The sequence below is a fragment of the Ranitomeya variabilis genome, chromosome 5, assembly GCF_051348905.1.
Source record: "Ranitomeya variabilis isolate aRanVar5 chromosome 5, aRanVar5.hap1, whole genome shotgun sequence".
Classification (NCBI taxonomy): Eukaryota; Metazoa; Chordata; class Amphibia; order Anura; family Dendrobatidae; genus Ranitomeya; species Ranitomeya variabilis.
In genome coordinates this window covers 676,489,802-676,512,834 of record NC_135236.1, presented here as the reverse complement: position 1 = coordinate 676,512,834, position 23,033 = coordinate 676,489,802, and the positions used below count along the sequence as shown (strand labels likewise).

Here is a 23,033-nt window from a genome sequence, read left to right as displayed (position 1 = left end):
CTGCACTATCCCGGCACCTCCCCCGTCTCTCCTTCTCTGCCGGGATAGCAGCTAAGAGCAGAAGCCGGAGCTCCGTGCACACACAGCCAGAGGTAGTGAATCGCTGACCTTTCTTCTTGATTGCTGCAGGCTCTCTCCTTCAGCGTGGCAGCGCCGCACAGGGGGCGGGAGGGGGGGGGGGTGTTGCGCGGGCGGTCAGGAGGCAGCTTTTATAAAAAAAAAAAAAAAAAACAGGCTGGCTCTCTCTACGTCCCGGAAGTGGGCGGGGCTTCACCGGCGGCCGCAAATTCGGGATTTTAAATGCCCGAAGCGGGACAGCGGGACCCCGGTGCCAAAGCGGGACTGTCCCGCTGAAATCGGGACGGTTGGGAGGTATGATAGGATAATCTATCGTCACTGTAGGAAGCAGAATCTTTATAACACAAAACATCTGAAGACATGATCATTTGTAGGTTACTTTTGAGATTGAGTGTGACACCCATAGGCCCTCCAGGTGACCTAACACGACATATGGACAGTGGTAGACTTTATTAGATAAACCCTTAAATATTATATCTCAGTCACTGAATTAGTGATCAGTAAGCTCCTATATGTAAAATAAACAAATATTGCACACGCGCTACCTCATACAATGGGATGAAAGCCCTCAGCTGCAGGAGACAAGACAGGGAGGTGCCACCGCTGTCAATGAATAGCCTAGAATGATGATAACAACAAATGAATCCGCGCTGGAAGGGCACAAAAGATAAAGTAATAGAAGTGAAAGACTACCGCGATGATATAACACACAAAACCGCATGTGATAAGTTCGCCTGCACACCCCACCACAGCGGAACAACCCCACTCCAACCAGAACAAACCGGAGCACTGACAATGCCGCTCACAGTAGAGGACTCACCGTCAGGAGATGTAGCGCTATGGAGCGTGGTGAGTACGGACAGGTCGGAGAAGGAGGATCTGGCGTGTGGAACACTAGCGGGAGGGCAGGCGGGCAAAAGTCGGCTTTTGGTCTCTGTGCTGCCCCGTACTACCTGTGTGACGTCACACGCTGAGCCTCGTGCCAGCTATTCTCTCTTCCTGCTCGTATCCAGGGACGCCACCGGCCGGGGCTTTCCCTGGCTCTACGCAGCTTCTGCAATTGCTGGCCTGCATTGCGGTCCACCACCTCTGCCCGCCTGCCCTCCCGCTAGTGTTCCACACGCCAGATCCTCCTTCTCCGACCTGTCCGTACTCACCATGCTCCATAGCGCTACATCTCCTGACGGTGAGTCCTCTACTGTGAGCGGCATTGTCAGTGCTCCGGTTTGTTCTGGTTGGAGTGGGGTTGTTCCGCTGTGGTGGGGTGTGCAGGCAAACTTATCACATGTGGTTTTGTGTGTTATATCATCGCGGTAGTCTTTCACTTCTATTACTTTATCTTTTGTGCCCTTCCAGCGTGGATTCATTTGTTGTTATCATCATTCTAAGCTCCTATATGTCCCTCAGGTGATGACATTGAAACCCAAGTAGGGCTCTTCAAGACTTCCGTGATCTCGGATCACAATGCATGGGCTGGCCGCGCATCTCCCGACCCCAAGACTGACAGCCTCATAGAAATATATGAACCTGTCACGCTCGGGGTTGGGAGACGAATGGCCAATCCGTACATTGTGATCCGAGATCGGACCGATGATCATGGAAGTCTGAAAAAGCCCTAACAGACAAAGGAGAATATAGCAACAAACGGCGCAGATTTATTGCTTTGGCAGAAACAGGAAATAGAAGAAGTCACAATTCAGCACGGGCTGCAGTAATGACTCAAGAAAAAACACAAATAAAAAATCTTTATAGCACAAAAACCTGAGTGATAGTGACAAAACCGACCTTAAGTAGGTATTTGCTGAAATCATCACTAAACCTGTAGATACAGCCAGAAGGACAAGTTCAGGCCCTCACTTTCTAGTAATTGTGGGTCACACCCACTGGGTGTTAACGGGAGAATTTTACTTTCATTTCTTCCTTCTGCTTTCAGCGATGGCGTCTGCTGGTCTCAGAAAGGAGCTGGAATGTTCCATCTGTCTGACTCTGTATACAGATCCTGTAACCCTGAGATGTGGACACAACTTCTGCCGGGACTGTATTGATCGGGTCCTGAATACACGGGACGGGTCTGGAGATTATTCCTGTACTGAATGTAGAGAAAAGTTTCAGGGGCGACCAGCACTGATAAGGAACATAACTCTGAGTAATGTCCTGGAGAATTTCCGGTCTACTGAGCCACATCAGGAGGAGATCACCGGGATCTGCTGCACTTAAGGTACCGTCACATTAAGCGACGCTGCAGCGATAGCGACAACGATGCCGATCGCTGCAGCGTCGCTGTTTGATCGCTGGAGAGCTGTCACACAGACCGCTCTCCAGCGACCAACGATGCCGAGGTCCCCGGGTAACCAGGGTAAACATCGGGTTGCTAAGCGCAGGGGCGCGCTTAGTAACCCGATGTTTACCCTGGTTACCAGCGTAAAAGTAAAAAAAACAAACAGTACATGCTCACCTGCGCGTCCCCCAGCCTCTGCTTCCTGACACTGACTGAGCTCCGGCCCTAACAGCACAGCGGTGACGTCACCGCTGCGCTTTCACTTTCACTTCAGGGCCGGAGCTCAGTCAGTGTCAGGAAGCAGAGGCCGGGGGACGCGCAGGTGAGCATGTACTGTTTGTTTTTTTTACTTTTACGCTGGTAACCAGGGAAAACATCGGGTTACTAAGCGCGGCCCTGCGCTTGGTAACCCGATGTTTACCCTGGTTACCAGTGTAAAACATCGCTGGTATCGTTGCTTTTGGTGTCAAACACAACGATACACAGCGATCGGACGACCAAATAAAGTTCTGGACTTTATTCAGCGACCAGCGACATCACAGCAGGATCCTGATCGCTGCTGCGTGTCAAACTAAACGATATCGCTAGCCAGGACGCTGCAACGTCACGGATCGCTAGCGATATCGTTTAGTGTGACGGTACCTTTACTGTTTTCACTCTCCTGTACCTGCTGTGAAATCCTGTCTATACTGTGAGGCTTCTCTGTGTGAGAAACACCTAAAACTTCACAGTAAATCACCAGAACACGTCCTCACTGATCCCAGCACTTCTCTGGAGAACAGGAAATGTTCTGCCCATAAGAAGATCCTGGAATATTACTGCACTGAGGACTCTACTTGTATCTGTGTGTCCTGCAGTTTGGTTGGAGAACATCGGGGACACCGGGTGGAGACACTGGATGAGGCCTCTGAGAAGAAGAAGATGAAACTGAGAAATGTTCTCCAGAAACTGATCACAAAGAGAGACAAGACTGAGGAAAGAGTCCGGAGTCTGGAGGAGCAGAGGAGAAAAGTTAAAGAAAAATCATCTGGAGAAGCCAAAAGAGTCACTGCCCTGTTTATAAACATCAGAAGACGGGTGGACGACCTGGAGAAGAAGGCCCTGAGTGAGATCTCCAGGCGGGAAAAGCAGATGTCCCTGTCTGATGTGATCCAGAAGCTGGAAATAAAGAAGGACGAGCTGTCCAGGAAGATGAGACACATTGAGGAGCTGTGTAACATGACGGATCCACTGACTGCCTTACAGGAACCAGACACAGGTGACTTGTGTGATCCTGAGGAGGAGGGAGGTGATAAGGCCACAGGAGGACATGATGGAGGAGATGAAGACAGATGGGGACATGATGGAGGTGATCGGGGTGCGGAGCTGATCTCACACATATCACACACATTATCTGATATTATAAGAGATATAAATGTGATCTTTCATGTGGCGGATCCTGCAGACATATTACTGGATGTAAACACGGCCGCTAATAATCTCCTTATATCAGACGACCTGAAAACTGCGACCTGGACAAGACTAAGACAGAATCGTCCAGAAACAGCAGAGAGATTCCAGTATAATCAGGTGATGAGCGGGAGGAGATTTACCTCAGGACGACATTACTGGGATGTGGAGATCAGTAGGTCAGAGTGGTGGAGTGTGGGGATGTGTTACCCCAGTATAGACAGGAGGGGGCGGAAGTTATACATTGGAGATAATAACAAGTCCTGGTGTTTACATAAAGGGCGGGTGAATAATAATCAGTATTCAGTGATGCATGGCAGTAAAGTGATCCCGTTACCTCACCAGATCTCCAGTGATCGGGTCAGGATATGTCTGGATTATGAGGCCGGGCAGTTGTCCTTTTATGAGCTGTGTGACCCCATCAGACACTTACACACCTTCACTGCCACCTTCTCCGAGCCCCTTCATGCTGTGTTATGTGTATTAAATGGTTCTATAAAGATATCATGGAGGAGCTGTGAGGAAACATCGCCGTAGAACAAATCTACCCAGCGACAGATTACATCACGGGGATTAGAATATGATTGGTGAAGCAATCGGCCAATAGGATGCACCGTTTGGAGGGCTATATCTAGTGTCTGTAGATAAATATTACGGGGTCGTCTCCTTTTAGTAAGGCTTTGTGCACACGCTGCGGATTTTGCTGCGGATCTGCAGCTGCGGGTTCGCAGCAGCTTTCCATGCATTTACAGTACAATGTAAACCTATGGAAAACGCATTCCGCAGTGCCCATGCTGCGGAAAAAAACATGCGGAAACGCTGCGGGTTACATTCCGCAGCATGTCAATTCTTTGTGCGGATTCCGCAGCAGTTTACACCTGCATGGTGTAAAACTGAAGGTGGAATTCGCACAAAACCCACATAAAATCTGCAGTAAATCCACAGTAAATGCGCACATACCCTAAATGTTCAGCCCCGGATACAGTTTGGTATAGATTGCGGCTCTGCTCTCCGTCCTCGGTATCGGTGCTGAGTCTGTAGTGCTGCTTCCGATGTCCGGTATAGGATGCAGCACTGACGTCATGTTGACAGCACAACAACCAATCAGTGAGCTCAGAATGTCTGAGGGAGGCATGCTATCCACACGGGCAGAGCCGTTGAGCTCACTGATTGGCTGCTGCACTTTCGAAGTCACGTCAGGGCTTTAGCCAATACCGGACATCAGAATCAGCACCGGGAGCTCAGCGCTGGAACCGCGGACGGTGAGGACGGCCCAGTTTGCTGTTTTATGACAAATTTCCACCAAAGTTAAACTTTTTATCAAGGAGGACAACATCTTTATATGGGTTCTATAATCTCCTGTCTTCAGTAGCGTACCTCTCCTCGGCCTCGTAATTTCCTTGTTGCCAGGGACTGTGATCTTTTTAAGATTCACAGTACAGACCAGCGTTCTAACATGTAGAGTCAGCTTTGCTTTTAGGAAGAAGCACTGACGTTTTCCAGATGCAGCGACCCCTCAGCTTCAGAGAAGCACTTACAAGCTCTAAAGCCGGGAGATTGAAAGAAAACGCTACTTTCCTGGGAAACTGCACTGCAGAGGTGGCCGATAACCTAGGCAACAATCTGTACACTGCAGCTTTACAGAATGGAGAGGAGTTTTCATAAGAGGTAAATTACAAAGTGACTGTTTTTACGAGCCCTTTGCAATTTTATCGATTTAATAAGATGAATCAGGTTTATTAACCTTTGTCATGGAAGAAAATATTTATACATGTGTTAGTGGTTTCCTTGAGTTGCACTGCAGTCTTCATTCTTTCATCCATCCCAGACCTACTGATAAGACAACCTGATCCTAGTTTCAGACATTTCTCCAGTGGTCGTGTCCCTCCCAGTAATACAGGTTGGATGTGAGGTCAGTGTGTCCTAGACGCTGCTGTCTTCTCCAGGTCTCGTGTATCAGCACAGCTTCATTCCTGGAATGATTTTCCTTCTGTAAAAAATCTACAACAGATACAAATTATTTCTCCGGCCCATGATAGATTTCTGTGAGGAGAACTTCTTATGCCAAGACGGGTTTGACTTTCCCCTACTGCAAGTTGTCAGTGTGTTCTCTCCTCTTTCTGCTCGCTGATGCTTTACCAGATTTACATACTCCTTCCCTCTGTGCCTTCCTCACTCTTTACACTTTGATACCATAGGTCCTGTGTGATCTGCACTTCCTGAAATTCTATTTTTTTCCATCCCCCACCTCCTATACCCTCTGATCGGCCATGTACAATCTCCTCTCCGCACCTGCTGCTATCTCTAACACTGAGAGGAGGTCGGAGAAGAGCAGAGAACAAAGTGCTGTCATCCAAGTCTTAGGCTACGTGAAAGCTTCAGACTTTACTGCAGAAAACATTTCTAACGAAGACTAATTAGACAATTTATATTGTATTTAGGAACAAATAATCAACTACATAATAATAGTGTAAAGGTGTCCATAACGTAACTTTTTATTTTTGTCTTACGGTGGCTTCATTTTTGTTTGCTCAATTTTGTGGTAAATATAATGTACTGCTTAATGTTAATAATTTTGGGGCGGAGGATGGTAAAAATGATATTCTGTTGTTCTCACTTATATGTCGACCAGATAAATATAAATAAAAGGGACAGGATTTTTAGTAAGAGCTAAATTAAATGTTGATTATTTTTATAAGCATTTTGCAATTTTAAATCTTCATGAACTTGAGACAACCATTTTAACGAAAGGAAGATAAACCCATGAACCATTTATATGTGCACATAGCCCTGTGAAAGCTGAACTCATATTTACCTTTATATTTCGTTTCATAAATCCTGAGAATTCCACATTTTTATGTAAGTGAAGTGTTAAGTGCTATGGGTGGCAGAATGCACTTAACAAAACTCCACCTCCTCGAGTTATTAACATTCTTGGCTCCTCCTACCCTGTTTATTGACAGGGAATCACACGCCTGAAAGGTTTATATGTGTGACCGATCTTCATCGATAATCACCTCTGTGATTCTAGTACAAGGCTGGAAAAGATCACCATGTTGTGAACAGTTATATTGTTATTATGTGATAATAAAAGTTTTTATTATCGTCTCATTTAGACTCTAATTAGTTTTTTCGAACCCGAATGTAACTGTTGTAAAAAAAAATCTCCCCAGAAGCCGTCACTGCTCTTCCCATACACATCAGCCCGCATGATCGTCTATGCAAAAAACCTTGTTGGGTGACATTGCTGCTGTAGGCGGAACAGAGTCGTGATACAACATGTTTATACAAATGTCTTATGAATGTTTGACCTGTATTTAATCTATAATGTGATGCTGGAGCCGTTCTCCTTACATAATGCAGATTGCAATAGATATACAGTTAGGTCCATATATATTTGGACAGAGTCAACATTTTTCTAATTTTGGTTATAGACATTACCACAATGAATTTTAAACAAAACAATTCAGATGCAGTTGAAGTTCAGACTTTCAGCTTTCATTTGAGGGTATCCACATTAAAATTGGATGAAGGGTTTAGGAGTTTCAGCTCCTTAACATGTGCCACCCTGTTTTTAAAGGGACCAAAAGTAATTGGACAGATTCAATAATTTTAAATAAAATGTTCATTTTTAGTACTTGGTTGAAAACCCTTTGTTGGCAATGACTGCCTGAAGTCTTGAACTCATGGACATCACCAGACGCTGTGTTTTCTCCTTTTTGATGCTCTGCCAGGCCTTCACTGCAGTGGTTTGCAGTTGCTGTTTGTTTGCGGGCCTTTCTGTCTGAAGTTTAGTCTTTCACAAGTGAAATGCATGCTCAATTGGGTTGAGATCAGGTGACTGACTTGGCCATTCAAGAATATTCCACTTCTTTGCTTTAATAAACTCCTAGGTTGCTTTGGCTTTATGTTTTGGGTCATTGTCCATCTGTAGTATGAAACGACGACCAATCAGTTTGGCTGCATTTGGCTGGATCTGAGCACACAGTACGGCTCTTAATACCTCAGAATTCATTCGGCTGCTTCTGTCCTGTGTCACATCATCAATAAACACTAGTGACCCAGTGCCACTGGCAGCCATGCATGCCCAAGCCATCACACTGCCTCCGCCGTGGTTTACAGATGATGTGGTATGCTTTGGATCATGAGCTGTACCGCGCCTTCGCCATACTTTTCTCTTTCCATCATTCTGGTAGAGGTTGATCTTGGTTTCATCTGTCCAAAGAATGTTCTTCTAGAACTGTGCTGGCTTTTTTAGATGTTTTTTAGCAAAGTCCAGTCTAGCCTTTTTCTTCTTGATGCTTATGAGTGGCTTGCACCGTGCAGTGAACCCTCTGTATTTACTTTCATGCAGTCTTCTCTTTATGGTAGATTTGGATATTGATACGCCGACCTCCTGGAGAGTGTTGTTCACTTGGTTGGCTGTTGTGAAGGGGTTTCTCTTCACCATGGAGATTATTCTGCGGTCATCCACCACTGTTGTCTTCCGTGGGCGCCCAGGTCTTTTTGCATTGATGAGTTCACCAGTGCTTTCTTTCTTTCTCAGGATGTACCAAACTGTAGATTTTGCCACTCCTAATATTGTAGCATTTTCTCAGATGTTTTTTTTCTGTTTTCGCAGCTTAAGGATGGCTTGTTTCACCTGCACGGAGAGCTCCTTTGACCGCATGTTTACTTCACAGCAAAACCTTCCAAATGCAAGCACCACACCTCAAATCAACTCCAGGCCTTTTATCTGCTTAATTGAGAATGACATAACGAAGGGATTGCCCACAACCGTCCATGAAATAGCCTTGGAGTCAATTGTCCAATTACTTTTGGTCCCTTTAAAAACAGGGTGGCACATGTTAAGGAGCTGAAACTCCTAAACCCTTCATCCAATTTTAATGTGGATACCCTCAAATGAAAGCTGAAAGTCTAAACTTCAACTGCATCTGAATTGTTTTGTTTAAAATTCATTGTGGTAATGTCTATAACCAAAATTAGAAAAATTTTGTCTCTGTCCAAATATATATGGACCTAACTGTATGTGTAGTATATAGTTATAGAGAAAAATTAAAATCCATAAAGATGTCTTCAGAGACGGAACATATCATCCTCACATTAAACATATGAGATTCATTATAACTGGGGAAGTGAGAAAGACCTGACACTTCCATTGTAGTATGGACCTCCTACTGTGAATAGGTAATTACAGTACGGATCTGAAGAGCCTTTCCTGCAACATCAGGTTTAGTATTTCTCTTTCATCATTCCTTTTTATGTTATGTAATGGTATATGCAGTATTGTTTTGTTCCCATTTTGTAACATCTTTATTTTTTTAGAAACACTGCCTACCTTTCCAAATTAAATATATAAAATGTAATAGCTCTGTTCCTCTTGCTCTGTAAACCGCACCCCTGAAGCCATACACCACCTGTAATGGGTGTCCAATCGGCCTCTATAAACGATTAATGGTGGCAGCTAGTAGTTCATTTTGTTATTGTGGAGTTGGCAGTGTCCATACCGGGGTATGTATATACAGTATATTCCATGCGTTGGAGTCAGAGGTGTATATACCGTATGCTCACTGTGAGTTCCCCAATAACCAGCCATGTAGTGGAAGCAGCCGCAACCTCATCCATCACTAGTTAGTAAATTGTGTAATAATCCTGGTGATTGGAGGCAGTGGAGTTGCGTCTCCCTGACAAACTGAGGGTAGTGGTGAGATCTGCATGACTTATCTGCTGCACATCCCTGACACATATATAAAAATAAGTCACCTATAGGAATCATAACATATCATATATGTACTAATAAAATGCATGTGCAAATTAATTCCTGCCATGAAGAAATAAAAACATACATTTGCACTGGGAGAAAAACAAATACAAAAGCAACATGGCTGACATACACTATCTGAGGAAGAAGGGAGGAGTTACTGACATCAGAGCTGGGCTACAGGGAGAGAGACAGGACAACCTCCTAAAAGGCAAACCTGATTACAAGGCAGTATGAAAACAACAGTACAATGATAACAATTCTCTATAATTCCCAAGTCGTCAGACATGACACCGAACTATGAACTGTTTGTTACATCTTTTTACTAGACTTTTTAATTAAACCAGTGATGAACAGCGAAATTCATCCCTGACATCCGATCTTTTACTTCTCAAACTCGGGTAGAAATGGAAATTAATATCACTGTAATTTAAAGTACGCAACTTCCTCACAACATGGCAGAAGTAGTAGCTGACACCAATGGTGCATCGAGGGATTATTCTCTTGATAAAGATTGCAGGAAATGTTGGGGCAGAAGTTGGGGGTGTTGGTTTTATTATGTATTTCTGAACATATCTGGATCATGGGAATCGCTGCACTTTGTTTCAGGATTTTTGATAGCAGACACAGTTATAAAGGCGTATGTGCAAAATAGATCTACCAGGTGGCCTCCTAGGGATTTATTGCTAAGAACGTAACTTACAGGAGCGGGAGGGGAACAAACTTAATCAGATGTGATCATTTCAGCTTCCTCATTTAATGTACATATCTCAGTGTTAGCGATCGCTCAGAAATAACGTATAACACGGCTCTCCAATATTTTATCAGATAGCACTCAGACCAATGTTATGCTATGGCGCTGTCCAGATCTGTGCTTTTTTCAAATCGGATGACACTCACCCATACAAGTCTGTGGATGAGTGTGAAACATTGGACTGCACTCAGATGACATCTGAGTGCAGTCTAGTGTCCGTGGACTCAAACAATGGAGAAGAGAGAGAAATTATGTTTTCCATCTTCTCACCTGTGCTGTGATTCTCACATCGAAGATAATCAGATCACAATAAGGTGACACTCGGCTCAAACTCGGAGCAAAGTTTGATTAATGTTTCATTACCATAATCGATGCCAACACTTGTGTGGCCTTATATGAATACCGTCCCGCTACTTGTTTGCTGTTTAATAACCTGTTTAATCAGGACGACCCGGCTTTGAATGTCACTCATGATCTGTAATCCGTTGTTCAGTCCACATTGGCTGCCATTGTTCTTGGCAGAGTAAGATATATTTACACAGGAGGATGTGCTGCTGAGACCTGTGATCTTTTGTGCAGCACTTTGTGCATACATGGGGTGATACTCCGCCTGTTTACACTGCAAGATTATTGTGAAACATTTGTCCTCTATAATCACCCTGGATTTAACCCTTCATGTGTAACATTATCTGCTAGCGTATCTAAGGCTGGTTTCACAACGAAGAAAGGAGCTATGAAAATGAGACTGTGCCACTGATGATAGAAAATGGTGTCAGATGGATCCACTAACTACAATGGTGTACATCTGGACTCAGATAAAGTGTCTAATACTTTCATGCTGCTCTAATTTATTCACTAAAATGACAAAAAGTCTTATGGAAACCAAAAAGACCAGATTATAGTAAATGGCGTCCGTCTGACACTATTTGCATCTGTTGGGGGAAGATTCCATCTTGCAACTGAGAATCAAACTTAAGTGTGAATCTAGTAAAATCTGTAATTTGTAAGGTATCCAGGGTTCTGCTGTCCTCACTAGCTCTCATGTATCAGCACAGCTTCATTCCTGGACTGATTTCTCCTTCAGCACTCTATTCTTAGCATCATTAACAATGTAATTGTATGATAATTCAGCCTGCCCTTCGGAAGCCCAGAAGAGTCTCCAAAACGTCCTTGTTTGAACTTGATATTACTGAGTCTCCCTATTGTGATCCAGTTCCCGTATTATCATCAATTATGGCATTGAAGGGGGTTCATACCGAGAAATAGTGAGAGCAGAGCTTGGTTTGGAGGCAGCCAGGAGGATTTTCATGCTAAACTAATGTAATTCTGTAGTTCATTGGATGTTCTCAACAACAGAGGAGACCGACATCTTGGCCACACAGGGAAACGTATGGAATTGGTGGTCAGACTGGATCACATGAACAAGATGCCAATAATGTATGGATATAACTGAGCTGGGATGAAATAGATTACACAGCGTTATATGTCTATGTATAAATTGCTGGTGGGATTCTTTAAGGATGCAGCGATATTTTGGGTACATTGTGTTGTGGCTGTACTTGGGTTCTCATTGAAGTAAATGTAATCTAAGCCGGAGGACCAGGAACCGATCATTACTCACTATATGGAGCTCTACTGTCCCAGCTCTGAATACTGTGACCTTCCAGAGTCCTTAGCTCCAGGTATCACCTGTACAGTAGAGGAGCTTTGTGTCACCCACTGACCGATCCAATTTTCTTGACCTCATGGACATCCCCTTCAATTTATCCTGCAGGTCTGCTGCCCAAAGTTTCTGCTTTACAAATTCGCTCCATTGGAAAAATTCTGTGGTGTTAGCACTATAGGAACAAAGGGGAATCAATAGGATAATCTATCGTCACTGTAGGAAGCAGCATCTTTATAACACAAAACATCTGAAGACATGATCATTTGTAGGTTACTTTTGAGATTGAGTGTGACACCCATAGGCCCTCCAGGTGACCTAACACGACATATGGACAGTGGTAGACTTTATTAGATAAACCCTTAAATATTATATCTCAGTCACTGAATTAGTGATCAGTAAGCTCCTATATGTAAAATAAACAAATATTGCACACGCGCTACCTCATACAATGGGATGAAAGCCCTCAGCTGCAGGAGACAAGACAGGGAGGTGCCACCGCTGTCAATGAATAGCCTAGAATGATGATAACAACAAATGAATCCGCGCTGGAAGGGCACAAAAGATAAAGTAATAGAAGTGAAAGACTACCGCGATGATATAACACACAAAACCGCATGTGATAAGTTCGCCTGCACACCCCACCACAGCGGAACAACCCCACTCCAACCAGAACAAACCGGAGCACTGACAATGCCGCTCACAGTAGAGGACTCACCGTCAGGAGATGTAGCGCTATGGAGCGTGGTGAGTACGGACAGGTCGGAGAAGGAGGATCTGGCGTGTGGAACACTAGCGGGAGGGCAGGCGGGCAAAAGTCGGCTTTTGGTCTCTGTGCTGCCCCGTACTACCTGTGTGACGTCACACGCTGAGCCTCGTGCCAGCTATTCTCTCTTCCTGCTCGTATCCAGGGACGCCACCGGCCGGGGCTTTCCCTGGCTCTACGCAGCTTCTGCAATTGCTGGCCTGCATTGCGGTCCACCACCTCTGCCCGCCTGCCCTCCCGCTAGTGTTCCACACGCCAGATCCTCCTTCTCCGACCTGTCCGTACTCACCATGCTCCATAGCGCTACATCTCCTGACGGTGAGTCCTCTACTGTGAGCGGCATTGTCAGTGCTCCGGTTTGTTCTGGTTGGAGTGGGGTTGTTCCGCTGTGGTGGGGTGTGCAGGCGAACTTATCACATGCGGTTTTGTGTGTTATATCATCGCGGTAGTCTTTCACTTCTATTACTTTATCTTTTGTGCCCTTCCAGCGTGGATTCATTTGTTGTTATCATCATTCTAAGCTCCTATATGTCCCTCAGGTGATGACATTGAAACCCAAGTAGGGCTCTTCAAGACTTCCGTGATCTCGGATCACAATGCATGGGCTGGCCGCGCATCTCCCGACCCCAAGACTGACAGCCTCATAGAAATATATGAGCCTGTCACGCTCGGGGTTGGGAGACGCATGGCCACTCCGTACATTGTGATCCGAGATCGGACCGATGATCATGGAAGTCTGAAAAAGCCCTAACAGACAAAGGAGAATATAGCAACAAACGGCGCAGATTTATTGCTTTGGCAGAAACAGGAAATAGAAGAAGTCACAATTCAGCACGGGCTGCAGTAATGACTCAAGAAAAAACACAAATAAAAAATCTTTATAGCACAAAAACTTGAGTGATAGTGACAAAACCGACCTTAAGTAGGTATTTGCTGAAATCATCACTAAACCTGTAGATACAGCCAGAAGGACAAGTTCAGGCCCTCGCTTTCTAGTAATTGTGGGTCACACCCACTGGGTGTTAACGGGAGAATTTTACTTTCATTTCTTCCTTCTGCTTTCAGCGATGGCGTCTGCTGGTCTCAGAAAGGAGCTGGAATGTTCCATCTGTCTGACTCTGTATACAGATCCTGTAACCCTGAGATGTGGACACAACTTCTGCCGGGACTGTATTGATCAAGTCCTGAATACACGGGACGGGTCTGGAGATTATTCCTGTCCTGAATGTAGAGAAAAGTTTCAGGGGCGACCAGCACTGATAAGGAACATAACTCTGAGTAATGTCGTGGAGAATTTCCGGTCTACTGAGCCACATCAGGAGGAGATCACCGGGATCTGCTGCACTTACTGTTTTCACTCTCCTGTACCTGCTGTGAAATCCTGTCTACACTGTGAGGCTTCTCTGTGTGAGAAACACCTAAAACTTCACAGTAAATCACCAGAACACGTCCTCACTGATCCCAGCACTTCTCTGGAGAACAGGAAATGTTCTGCCCATAAGAAGATCCTGGAATATTACTGCACTGAGGACGCTGCTTGTATCTGTGTGTCCTGCAGTTTGGTTGGAGAACATCGGGGACACCGGGTGGAGACACTGGATGAGGCCTCTGAGAAGAAGAAGGTGAAACTGAGAAATGTTCTCCAGAAACTGATCACAAAGAGAGACAAGACTGAGGAAAGAGTCCGGAGTCTGGAGGAGCAGAGGAGAAAAGTTAAAGAAAAATCATCTGGAGAAGCAAAAAGAGTCACTGCCCTGTTTATAAACATCAGAAGACGGGTGGACGACCTGGAGAAGAGGGTCCTGAGTGAGATCTCCAGGCGGGAAGAGCAGATGTCCCTGTCTGATGTGATCCAGAAGCTGGAAATAAAGAAGGACGAGCTGTCCAGGAAGATGAGGCACATTGAGGAGCTGTGTAACATGACGGATCCACTGACTGTCTTACAGGAACCTGACCCCGGTGACTTGTGTGATCCTGAGGAGAAGGAGGGAGGTGATAAGGCCACAGGAGGACATGATGGAGGAGATGAAGACAGATGGGGACATGATGGAGGTGATCGGGGTGCGGAGCTGATCTCACACATATCACACACATTATCTGATATGATAAGAGATATAAATGTGATCTTTCATGTGGCGGATCCTGCAGACATATTACTGGATGTAAACACGGCTGCTAATAATCTTCTTATATCAGACGACCTGAAAACTGCGACCTGGACACTAAGAACACAGAATCGTCCAGAAACAGCAGAGAGATTCCAGAGTTATCAGGTGATGAGCGGGAGGAGATTTACCTCAGGACGACATTACTGGGATGTGGAGATCAGTGGGTCAGAGTGGTGGAGTGTGGGGATGTGTTACCCCAGTATAGACAGGAGGGGGCAGAAGTTATACATTGGAGATAATAACAAGTCCTGGTGTTTACATAAAGGGCGGGTGAATAATAATCAGTATTCAGTGATGCATGGCAGTAAAGTGATCCCGTTACCTCACCAGATCTCCAGTGATAGAGTCAGGATATGTCTGGATTATGAGGCCGGGCAGTTGTCCTTTTATGAGCTGTGTGACCCCATCAGACACTTACACACCTTCACTGCCGCCTTCTCCGAGCCCCTTCATGCTGCATTATGTGTATTAAATGGTTCTATAAAGATATCATGGAGGAGCTGTGAGGAAACATCGCCGTAGAAGAAATCTACCCAGTGACAGATTATATGATTGGTGAAGCAATCAGCCAATAGGATGCACCGTTTGGAGGGCTATATCTAGTGTCTGTAGATAAATATTACGGGGTCGTCTCCTTTTAGTAAAGCTTTATGCACACGTTGCGGATTTTGCTGCGGGTTCGCAGCAGCTTTCCATGCGTGTACAGTACCATGTAAACCTATGGAAAATGCAATCCGTAGTGCCCATGCTGCGGAAAAAAACACGCGGAAACGCAGCAGGTTACATTCCGCAGCATGTCAATTCTTTGTGCGGATTCCCCAGCGGTTTACACCTGCTCCATAATAGGAATCCGCACAAAATCCGCATAAAGTCCGCTGTAAATCCGCAGTAAATTTGCACATACCATAAATGTTCAGCCCCGGATACAGTTTTGTATAGATTGCGGCTCTGCTCACCGTCCTCGGTATCGGTGCTGAGTCTGTAGTGCTGCTTCCGATGTCCGGTATAGGATGCGGCACTGATGTCATGTTGACAGCACAACAACCAATCAGTGAGCTCAGCATGTCTGAGGGAGGCATACTATCCACACGGGCAGAGCCGTTGAGCTCACTGATTGGCTGCTGCACTTTCGAAGTCACGTCAGGGCTTTAGCCAATACCGGACATCAGAATCGGCACCGGGAGCTCAGCGCTGGAACCGCGGACGGTGAGGATGGCCCAGTTTACTGTTTTATGACAAACTGCTGCCAAAGTTAAACTTTTTCTCAAGGAGGACAACATCTTTATATGGATTCTAGAATCTCCTGTCTTCAGGAGCGCACCTCTCCTCGGCCTTGTAATTTCCTTTTTGCCAGGGACAGTGAACTTCTTAAGATTCACAGTACAGGCCAGCGTTCTAACATGTAGAGTCAGCTTTGATTTTTGGAAGAAGCACTGACGTTTTCCAGATGCAGCGACCCCTCAGCTTCAGAGCAGCACTTACAAGCTCTACAGCAGAGAGCTTGCAAGAAAACGCTACTTTCCTGGGAAACTGCACTGCAGAGGTGGCCGATAACCTAGGCAACAATCTGTACACTGCAGCTTTAGGCCGGTTTCACACGTCAGTGGCTCCGGTACGTGAGGTGACAGTTTCCTCATGTACCGGAGACACTGACACACGTAGACCCATAAAAATCAATGCATCTGTTCAGATGTCATTGATTTTTTGCGGACCGTGTCTCCGTGTGCCAAACACGGAGACATGTCAGTGTTCGTGGGAGCGCACGTATTACACGGACCCAATAGAGTCAATGGGTCCGTGTAAAACACGGACCTCACACGGACATTCTCCGTCTGGGGTCCGTGTGCGTGCAGGAGACAGCACTACAGTAAGCACTGTCCCCCCCACATGGTGCTGAAGCCGCGATTCATATGTTCCCTGCAGCAGCGTTTGCTGCAGAGAAAATATGAATAATAGTGTTTAAAACAAAGATCTATGTGTCCGCCGCCCCCCCACCCCCTGTGCGCCCCCCGGCTGTTCAGAAAATACTCACCCTCTCCCTCGTTGGCTGTCGCTCCTTCCTCTCTGCCCCGCGCCTTCTACTGTATGCGTAATAGATTATGGCCGCACACATCTGTGCTAAAATAAGGAACTATGAAATATATGGAATAGGAATAGCATAATGGCTTATGAACTTTATGAACAAACATGAGATTTTAGCACAAGATTTGGCCAAATATTGTGAGCCCATTCACCAACGACAAGGTAATCTCAGATTGAATGGGTAACTACACTGACTGCCTGGTGTGAACACTTACCTTAGAGGGTGAGTATTTTCTGAACAGCGGGGGGGGCGCACAGGGGGTGGGGGGGCTGCGGACACATAGATCTTTATTTTAAACACTATTATTCATATTTTCTCTGCAGCAAACACTGCTGCAGGGAACATATGAATCGCAGGGAACATATGGCCTACGTGAGTTCCCAGGCACACGGACACGGATAACTCCGGTACCGATTTATTCCGGTACCGGAATTATCTGGACGTGTGGGACAGCCCTTACAGAATGGAGAGTTTTCGTAAGAGGTAAATAACAAAGTGTCTTGGTTTTTACGAGCCCTTTGCAATTTTATCGATTTAATAAGATGAATCAAGTTTTTTAAGGGGTCACACCTTTGTCATGGAAGAAAATATTTGTACATGTGTTAGTGGTTTCCTTAAGTTGCACCGCAGTCTTCATTCTTTCATCCATCCCAGACCTCCTGATATGCACTTTACAACCTGATCCTAGTTTCAGACATTTCTCCAGTGGTCGTGTCCCTCCCAGTAATACAGGCTGGATGTGAGGTCAGTGTGTCCTAGACGCTGCTGTCTTCTCCACGTCTCATGTATCAGCACAGCTTCATTCCTGGAATGATTTTCCTTCTGTAAAAAATCTACGACAGATACAAATTATTTCTCCGGCCCATGATAGATTTCTGTGAGGAGAACTTCTTATGCCAAGATGAGTTTGACTTTCCCCTACTGCAAGTTGTCAGTGTGTTCTCTCCTCTTTCTGCTCGCTGACACTTTACCAGATTCATAAACTCCTTCCCTCTGTGCCTTCCTCACTCTTTACACTTTGATACCATAGATCCTGTGTGATCTCCACTTCCTGAAAAATTTTTTTTCCTTCCCCCACCTCCTATATCCTCTGATCGGCCACATACAATCTCCTCTCCACACCTGCTGCTATCTCTAACACTGAGAGGAGGTCGGAGAAGAGCAGAGAACAAAGTGCTGTCATCCAAGTCTTAAGCCCCCGTCACACTAAGCGAGGTCACTAGCGAGATCGCTGCTGAGTCACAAGTTTTGTGACGCAACAGCGACCTCAGCAGCGATCTCGCTATGTGTGACACGTACCAGCGATCAGGCCCCTGCTGTGAGATCGCTGGTCGTGTCGGAATGGCCTGGACCTTTTTTTGGTCGTTGAGGTCCCGCTGACATCGCTGAATCGGTGTGTGTGACACGGATTCAGCGATGTCTTCACTGGTAACCAGGGTAAACATCGGGTTACTAAGCGCAGGGCCGCGCTTAGTAACCCGATGTTTACCCTGGTTACCATCGTAAATGTAAAAAAACCCAAACACTACATACTCACATTCCGGTGTCCGTCAGGTCCCTTGCCGTCTGCTTCCCGAACTGACTGACTGCCGGCCGTAAAGTGAAAGTACAGCACAGCGGTGACGTCACCGCTCTGCTGTTAGGGCCGGCGCTCAGTCAGTGCAGGAAGCGGACGCCGGGGGACGCGAAGGTGAGTATGTACTGTTTGTTTTTTTACATTTTACACTGGTAACCAGGGTAAACATCGGGTTACTAAGCGCGGCCCTGCGCTTAGCAACCCGATGTTTACCCTGGTTACCCGGGGACCTCGGCATCGTTGGTCGCTGGAGAGCGGTCTGTGTGACAGCTCCCCAGCGACCACACAGCGACTAAACAGCGACGCTGCAGCGATCGGCATCGTTGTCTGTATCGCTGCAGCGTCGCTGTGTGTGACGGGGCCTTTAGGCTACGTGAAAGCATCAGACTTTACTGCAGAAAACATTTCTAACGAAGACTAATTAGACAATTTATATTGCATTTAGCAACAAATGATCAACTACATAATAATAGTGTAAAGGTGTCCATAACGTAACCTTTTATTTTTGTCCTACGGTGGCTTCATTTTTTTTTGCTCGATTTTGTGGTAAATAAAATGTACTGCTTAATGTTAATAATTTTAGGGGCGGAGGATGGTAAAAATGATATTCTGTTGTTCTCACTTATATGTCGACCAAATAAAACGGACAGGAGTTTTAGTAAGAGGTAAATTATAAAGTTGATTATTTTTATAAGCATTTTGCAATTTTAGCTATTCATGAACTTGAGACAACCATTTTAACTAAAGGAAGATAAACCCATGAACCATTTATATGTGCACATAGCCCTGTGAAAGCTGAACTCATATTTACCTTTATATTGTCAATCCGTATCATATATCCTGAGAATTCCACGTTTTCGTGTAAGTGAAGTGTTAAGTGCTATGGGCGGCAGAATGCACTTAACAAAACTCCGCCTCCTCGAGTTATTAACATTCTTGGCTCCTCCTTCCCTCTGTTTATTGACAGAGAATCACACACCTGTGCAGATCAGACTGAAAGGTCTATATGTGACCAATCTTCATCGATAACCACCTCTGTGATTCCAGTATGAGTCTGGAAAAGATCACCATGTTGTGAACAGTTATATTGTTATTATGTGATAATATAAGTTTTTATTATCGTCTCATATAGACCCTAATTAGTTTTTTCGAACCAGAATGTAACTGTTGTAAAAAAAAAATCTCCCCAGAAGCCGTCACTGCTCTTCCCATACACATCAGCCCGCATGATCGTCTATGCAAAAAACCTTGTTGGGTAACATTGTTGCTGTAGGCAGAACAGAGTCGTGATACAACATGTTTATACAAATGTCTTATGAATGTTTGACCTGTATTTAATCTATAATGTGATGCTGGAGCCGTTCTCCTTACATAATGCAGATTGCAATAGATATAGGTGTACTGTATGGTTATAAAGAAAAAATAAAATCAATAAAGACATCTCATCCTCACATTATACATATGGGATTCATTATAACTGGAGAAGTGAGAAAGACCTGACACTTCCATTGTGGTATGGACCTCCTACTGTGAACAGGTAATTACAGTACGGATCTGAAGAGCCTTTCCTGCTACATCAGGTTTAGTATTTCTCTTTCATCATTCCTTTTTATGTTAGGTAATGGTATATGCAGTATTGTTTTGTTCCCATTTTGTAACATCTTTGTTTTTTTAGAAACATTGCCTACCTTTCCGAATTAAATATATAAAATGTAATAGCTCTGTTCCTCTTGCTCTGTAAACCGCACCCCTGAAGCCATACACCACCTTTATTGGGTGTTCAATCGGCCTCTATAAACGATTCATGGTGGCAGCTAGTAGTTCATTTTGTTATTGTGGAGTTGGCAGTGTCCATCCTGGGGTATGTATATACAGTATATTCCATGCGTTGGAGTCAGAGGTGTATATACCATACGCTCAATAAACAGCCATGTAGTGGAAGCAGCCGCGGCCTCAACCATCACTAGTTAGCAAATTGTGTAATAATCCTGGTGATTGGAGGCAGTGGTGTTGCGTTTCCCTGACAAACTGAGGGTAGTGGTGGGATCTGCGTGATCTATCTGCTGCACATCCCTGACATGTATAGAAAAATAAGTCACCTATAGGGATCAAAGCATACCATATATGTACTAATAAAGTGCATGTGCAAATTAATTCCTGCCATGAAGAAATAAAAAAATACATTTGCACTGGGAGCAAAACAAATACAAAAGCAACATGGCTGACATACACTATCTGAGGAAGAAGGGAGGAGTTACTGACATCAGAGCTGGGCTACAGGGAGAGAGACAGGACAACCTTCTAAAAGGCAAACCTGATTACAAGGCAGTATGAAAACAACAGATCAATGATAACAATTCTCTATAATTCCCAAGTCGTCGGACATGACATCGAACTATGAACTGTTTGTTACATCTTTTTACTAGACTTTTTAATTAAACCAGTGATAAACAGCGAAAATCATCCCTGACATCCGATCTTTTACTTCTCAAACTCGGGTAGAAATGGAAATGAATATCACTGTAATTTAAAGTACGCAACTTCCTCACAACATGGCAGAAGTAGTAGCTGACACCAATGGTGCATCAAGGGATTATTCTCTTGATAAAGATAGCAGGAAATATTGGGGCAGAAGTTGGGGATGTTGGTTTTATTATGTATTTCTGAACATATCTGGATCATGGGAATCGCTGCACTTTGTATTTTTGATAGCAGACACAGTTATAAAGGCGTATGTGCAAAATAGATCTACCAGGTGGCCTCCTAAGGATTGATTGCTAAGAATGTAACTTACAGGAGCGGGAGGGGAACATACTTAATCAGATGTGATCATTTCAGCTTCCACATTTAATGTACATATCTCAGTGTTAGCGATTGCTCACAAATAACGTATAACACGGCTCTCCAATATTTTATCGGATAGCACTCGGACCAATGTTATGCTATGGCGCTGTCCAGATCTGTGCTTTTTTCAAATCGGATGACACTCACCCATACAAGTCTGTGGATGAGTGTGAAACATTGGACTGCACTCAGATGACATCCGAGTGCAGTCTAGTGTCCATGGACTCAAACAATGGAGAAGATGGAGAAATTATGTTTTCCATCTTCTCACCTGTGCTGTGATTCTCACATTGAAGATAATCAGATCACAATAAGGTGACACTCGGCTAAAACTCAGAGCAAAGTTTGATTAATGTTTCATTACCATAATCGATCCCAACACTTGTGTGGCCTTATATGAATACCGTCCCGCTACATGTTTGCTGTTTAATAACCTGTTTAATCAGGATGATCTGGCTTTGAATGTCACTCATGATCTGTAATCCGTTGTTCAGTCAGCATTAAGTGCAGGGCCGCGCTTAGTAACCCGATATTTACCCTGGTTACCATTGTAAAAGTTAAAAAAAACCAAAACACTACATACTCACATTCTGATGTCTGTCACGTCCCCCGGCATCCGCAGGGTTAAAACTGCTTTCGGCAGGAGCGCTTGCTAATGCACGCGCTGCTGCCGAGAGCTTCCTGCACTGACTGTGTCAGCGCCGGCCGTAAAGCAGAGCACAGCGGTGACGTCACCGCTGTGCTCTGCCGGCACTGACACATTCAGTGCAGGAAAGCTCTCGGCAGCAGCGCAGCATTAGCAAGCGCTCCTGCCGAAAGCAGTTTTAACCCTGTGGACGGCGGGGGACGTGACAGACATCAGAATGTGAGTATGTAGTGTTTTGGATCGCTGTCGTTCTCGTTGGAAAGTTGCTCAGTGTGAAGGTACCTTAAATCTGCCAAGAACAATGGCAGCCAATGCCGACTGAACAACAACTGCACTTAGTAACCCGATGTTTACCCTGGTTACCCGGGTGCTGCAGGGGGACTTCGGCATTGTTGAAGACAGTTTCAACGCTGCCGAAGTCCTTCCCCTGATCGTTGGTCGCTGGAGAGAGCTGTCTGTGTGACAGCTCCCCAGTGACCACACAACGACTTAAGGTACCGTCACATTAAGCGACGCTGCAGCGATAGCGACAACGATGCCGATCGCTGCAGCGTCGCTGTTTGATCGCTGGAGAGCTGTCATACAGACCGCTCTCCAGCGACCAACGATGCCGAGGTCCCCGGGTAACCAGTGTAAACATCGGGTTGCTAAGCGCAGGGCCGCGCTTAGTAACCCGATGTTTACCCTGGTTACCAGCGTAAAAGTAAAAAAAACAAACAGTACATACTCACCTGCGCGTCCCCCAGCTTCTGCTTCCTGACACTGACTGAGCTCCGGCCCTAACAGCACAGCGGCTTTCACTTTCACTTTAGGGCCGGCGCTCAGTCAGTGTCAGGAAGCAGAGGCTGGGGGAGGTATGACGCTGGGTGAGTATGTACTGTTTGTTTTTTTTACTTTTACGCTGGTATCCAGGGTAAACATAGGGTTACTAAGCGCGGCCCTGCGCTTGGTAACCCGATGTTTACCC

General features: G+C 45.2%; 1 protein-coding gene and 1 pseudogene across 1 annotated transcript; both read left to right on the top strand.

The window, feature by feature from the left end:
• The first annotated feature begins 1,919 nt into the window (after positions 1-1,919).
• LOC143776995 (E3 ubiquitin/ISG15 ligase TRIM25-like) lies at positions 1,920-7,177 on the top strand (annotated as a pseudogene).
• Positions 7,178-13,792: 6,615 nt separating this feature from the next.
• LOC143777017 (E3 ubiquitin/ISG15 ligase TRIM25-like) lies at positions 13,793-16,864 on the top strand. Its single transcript, XM_077266908.1, has one exon. The coding sequence runs from the start codon at positions 13,817-13,819 to the stop codon at positions 15,437-15,439; it is 1,623 nt and encodes a 540-aa protein (XP_077123023.1). The 5' UTR covers positions 13,793-13,816; the 3' UTR covers positions 15,440-16,864.
• The last annotated feature ends 6,169 nt before the right edge of the window (positions 16,865-23,033 follow it).

What these genes read in the sequence shown, in the direction of transcription:
- LOC143777017 (XM_077266908.1), top strand. Translation starts at nt 13,817, where the DNA reads ATGGCGTCTGCTGGTCTCAGAAAGGAGCTGGAATGTTCCATCTGTCTG.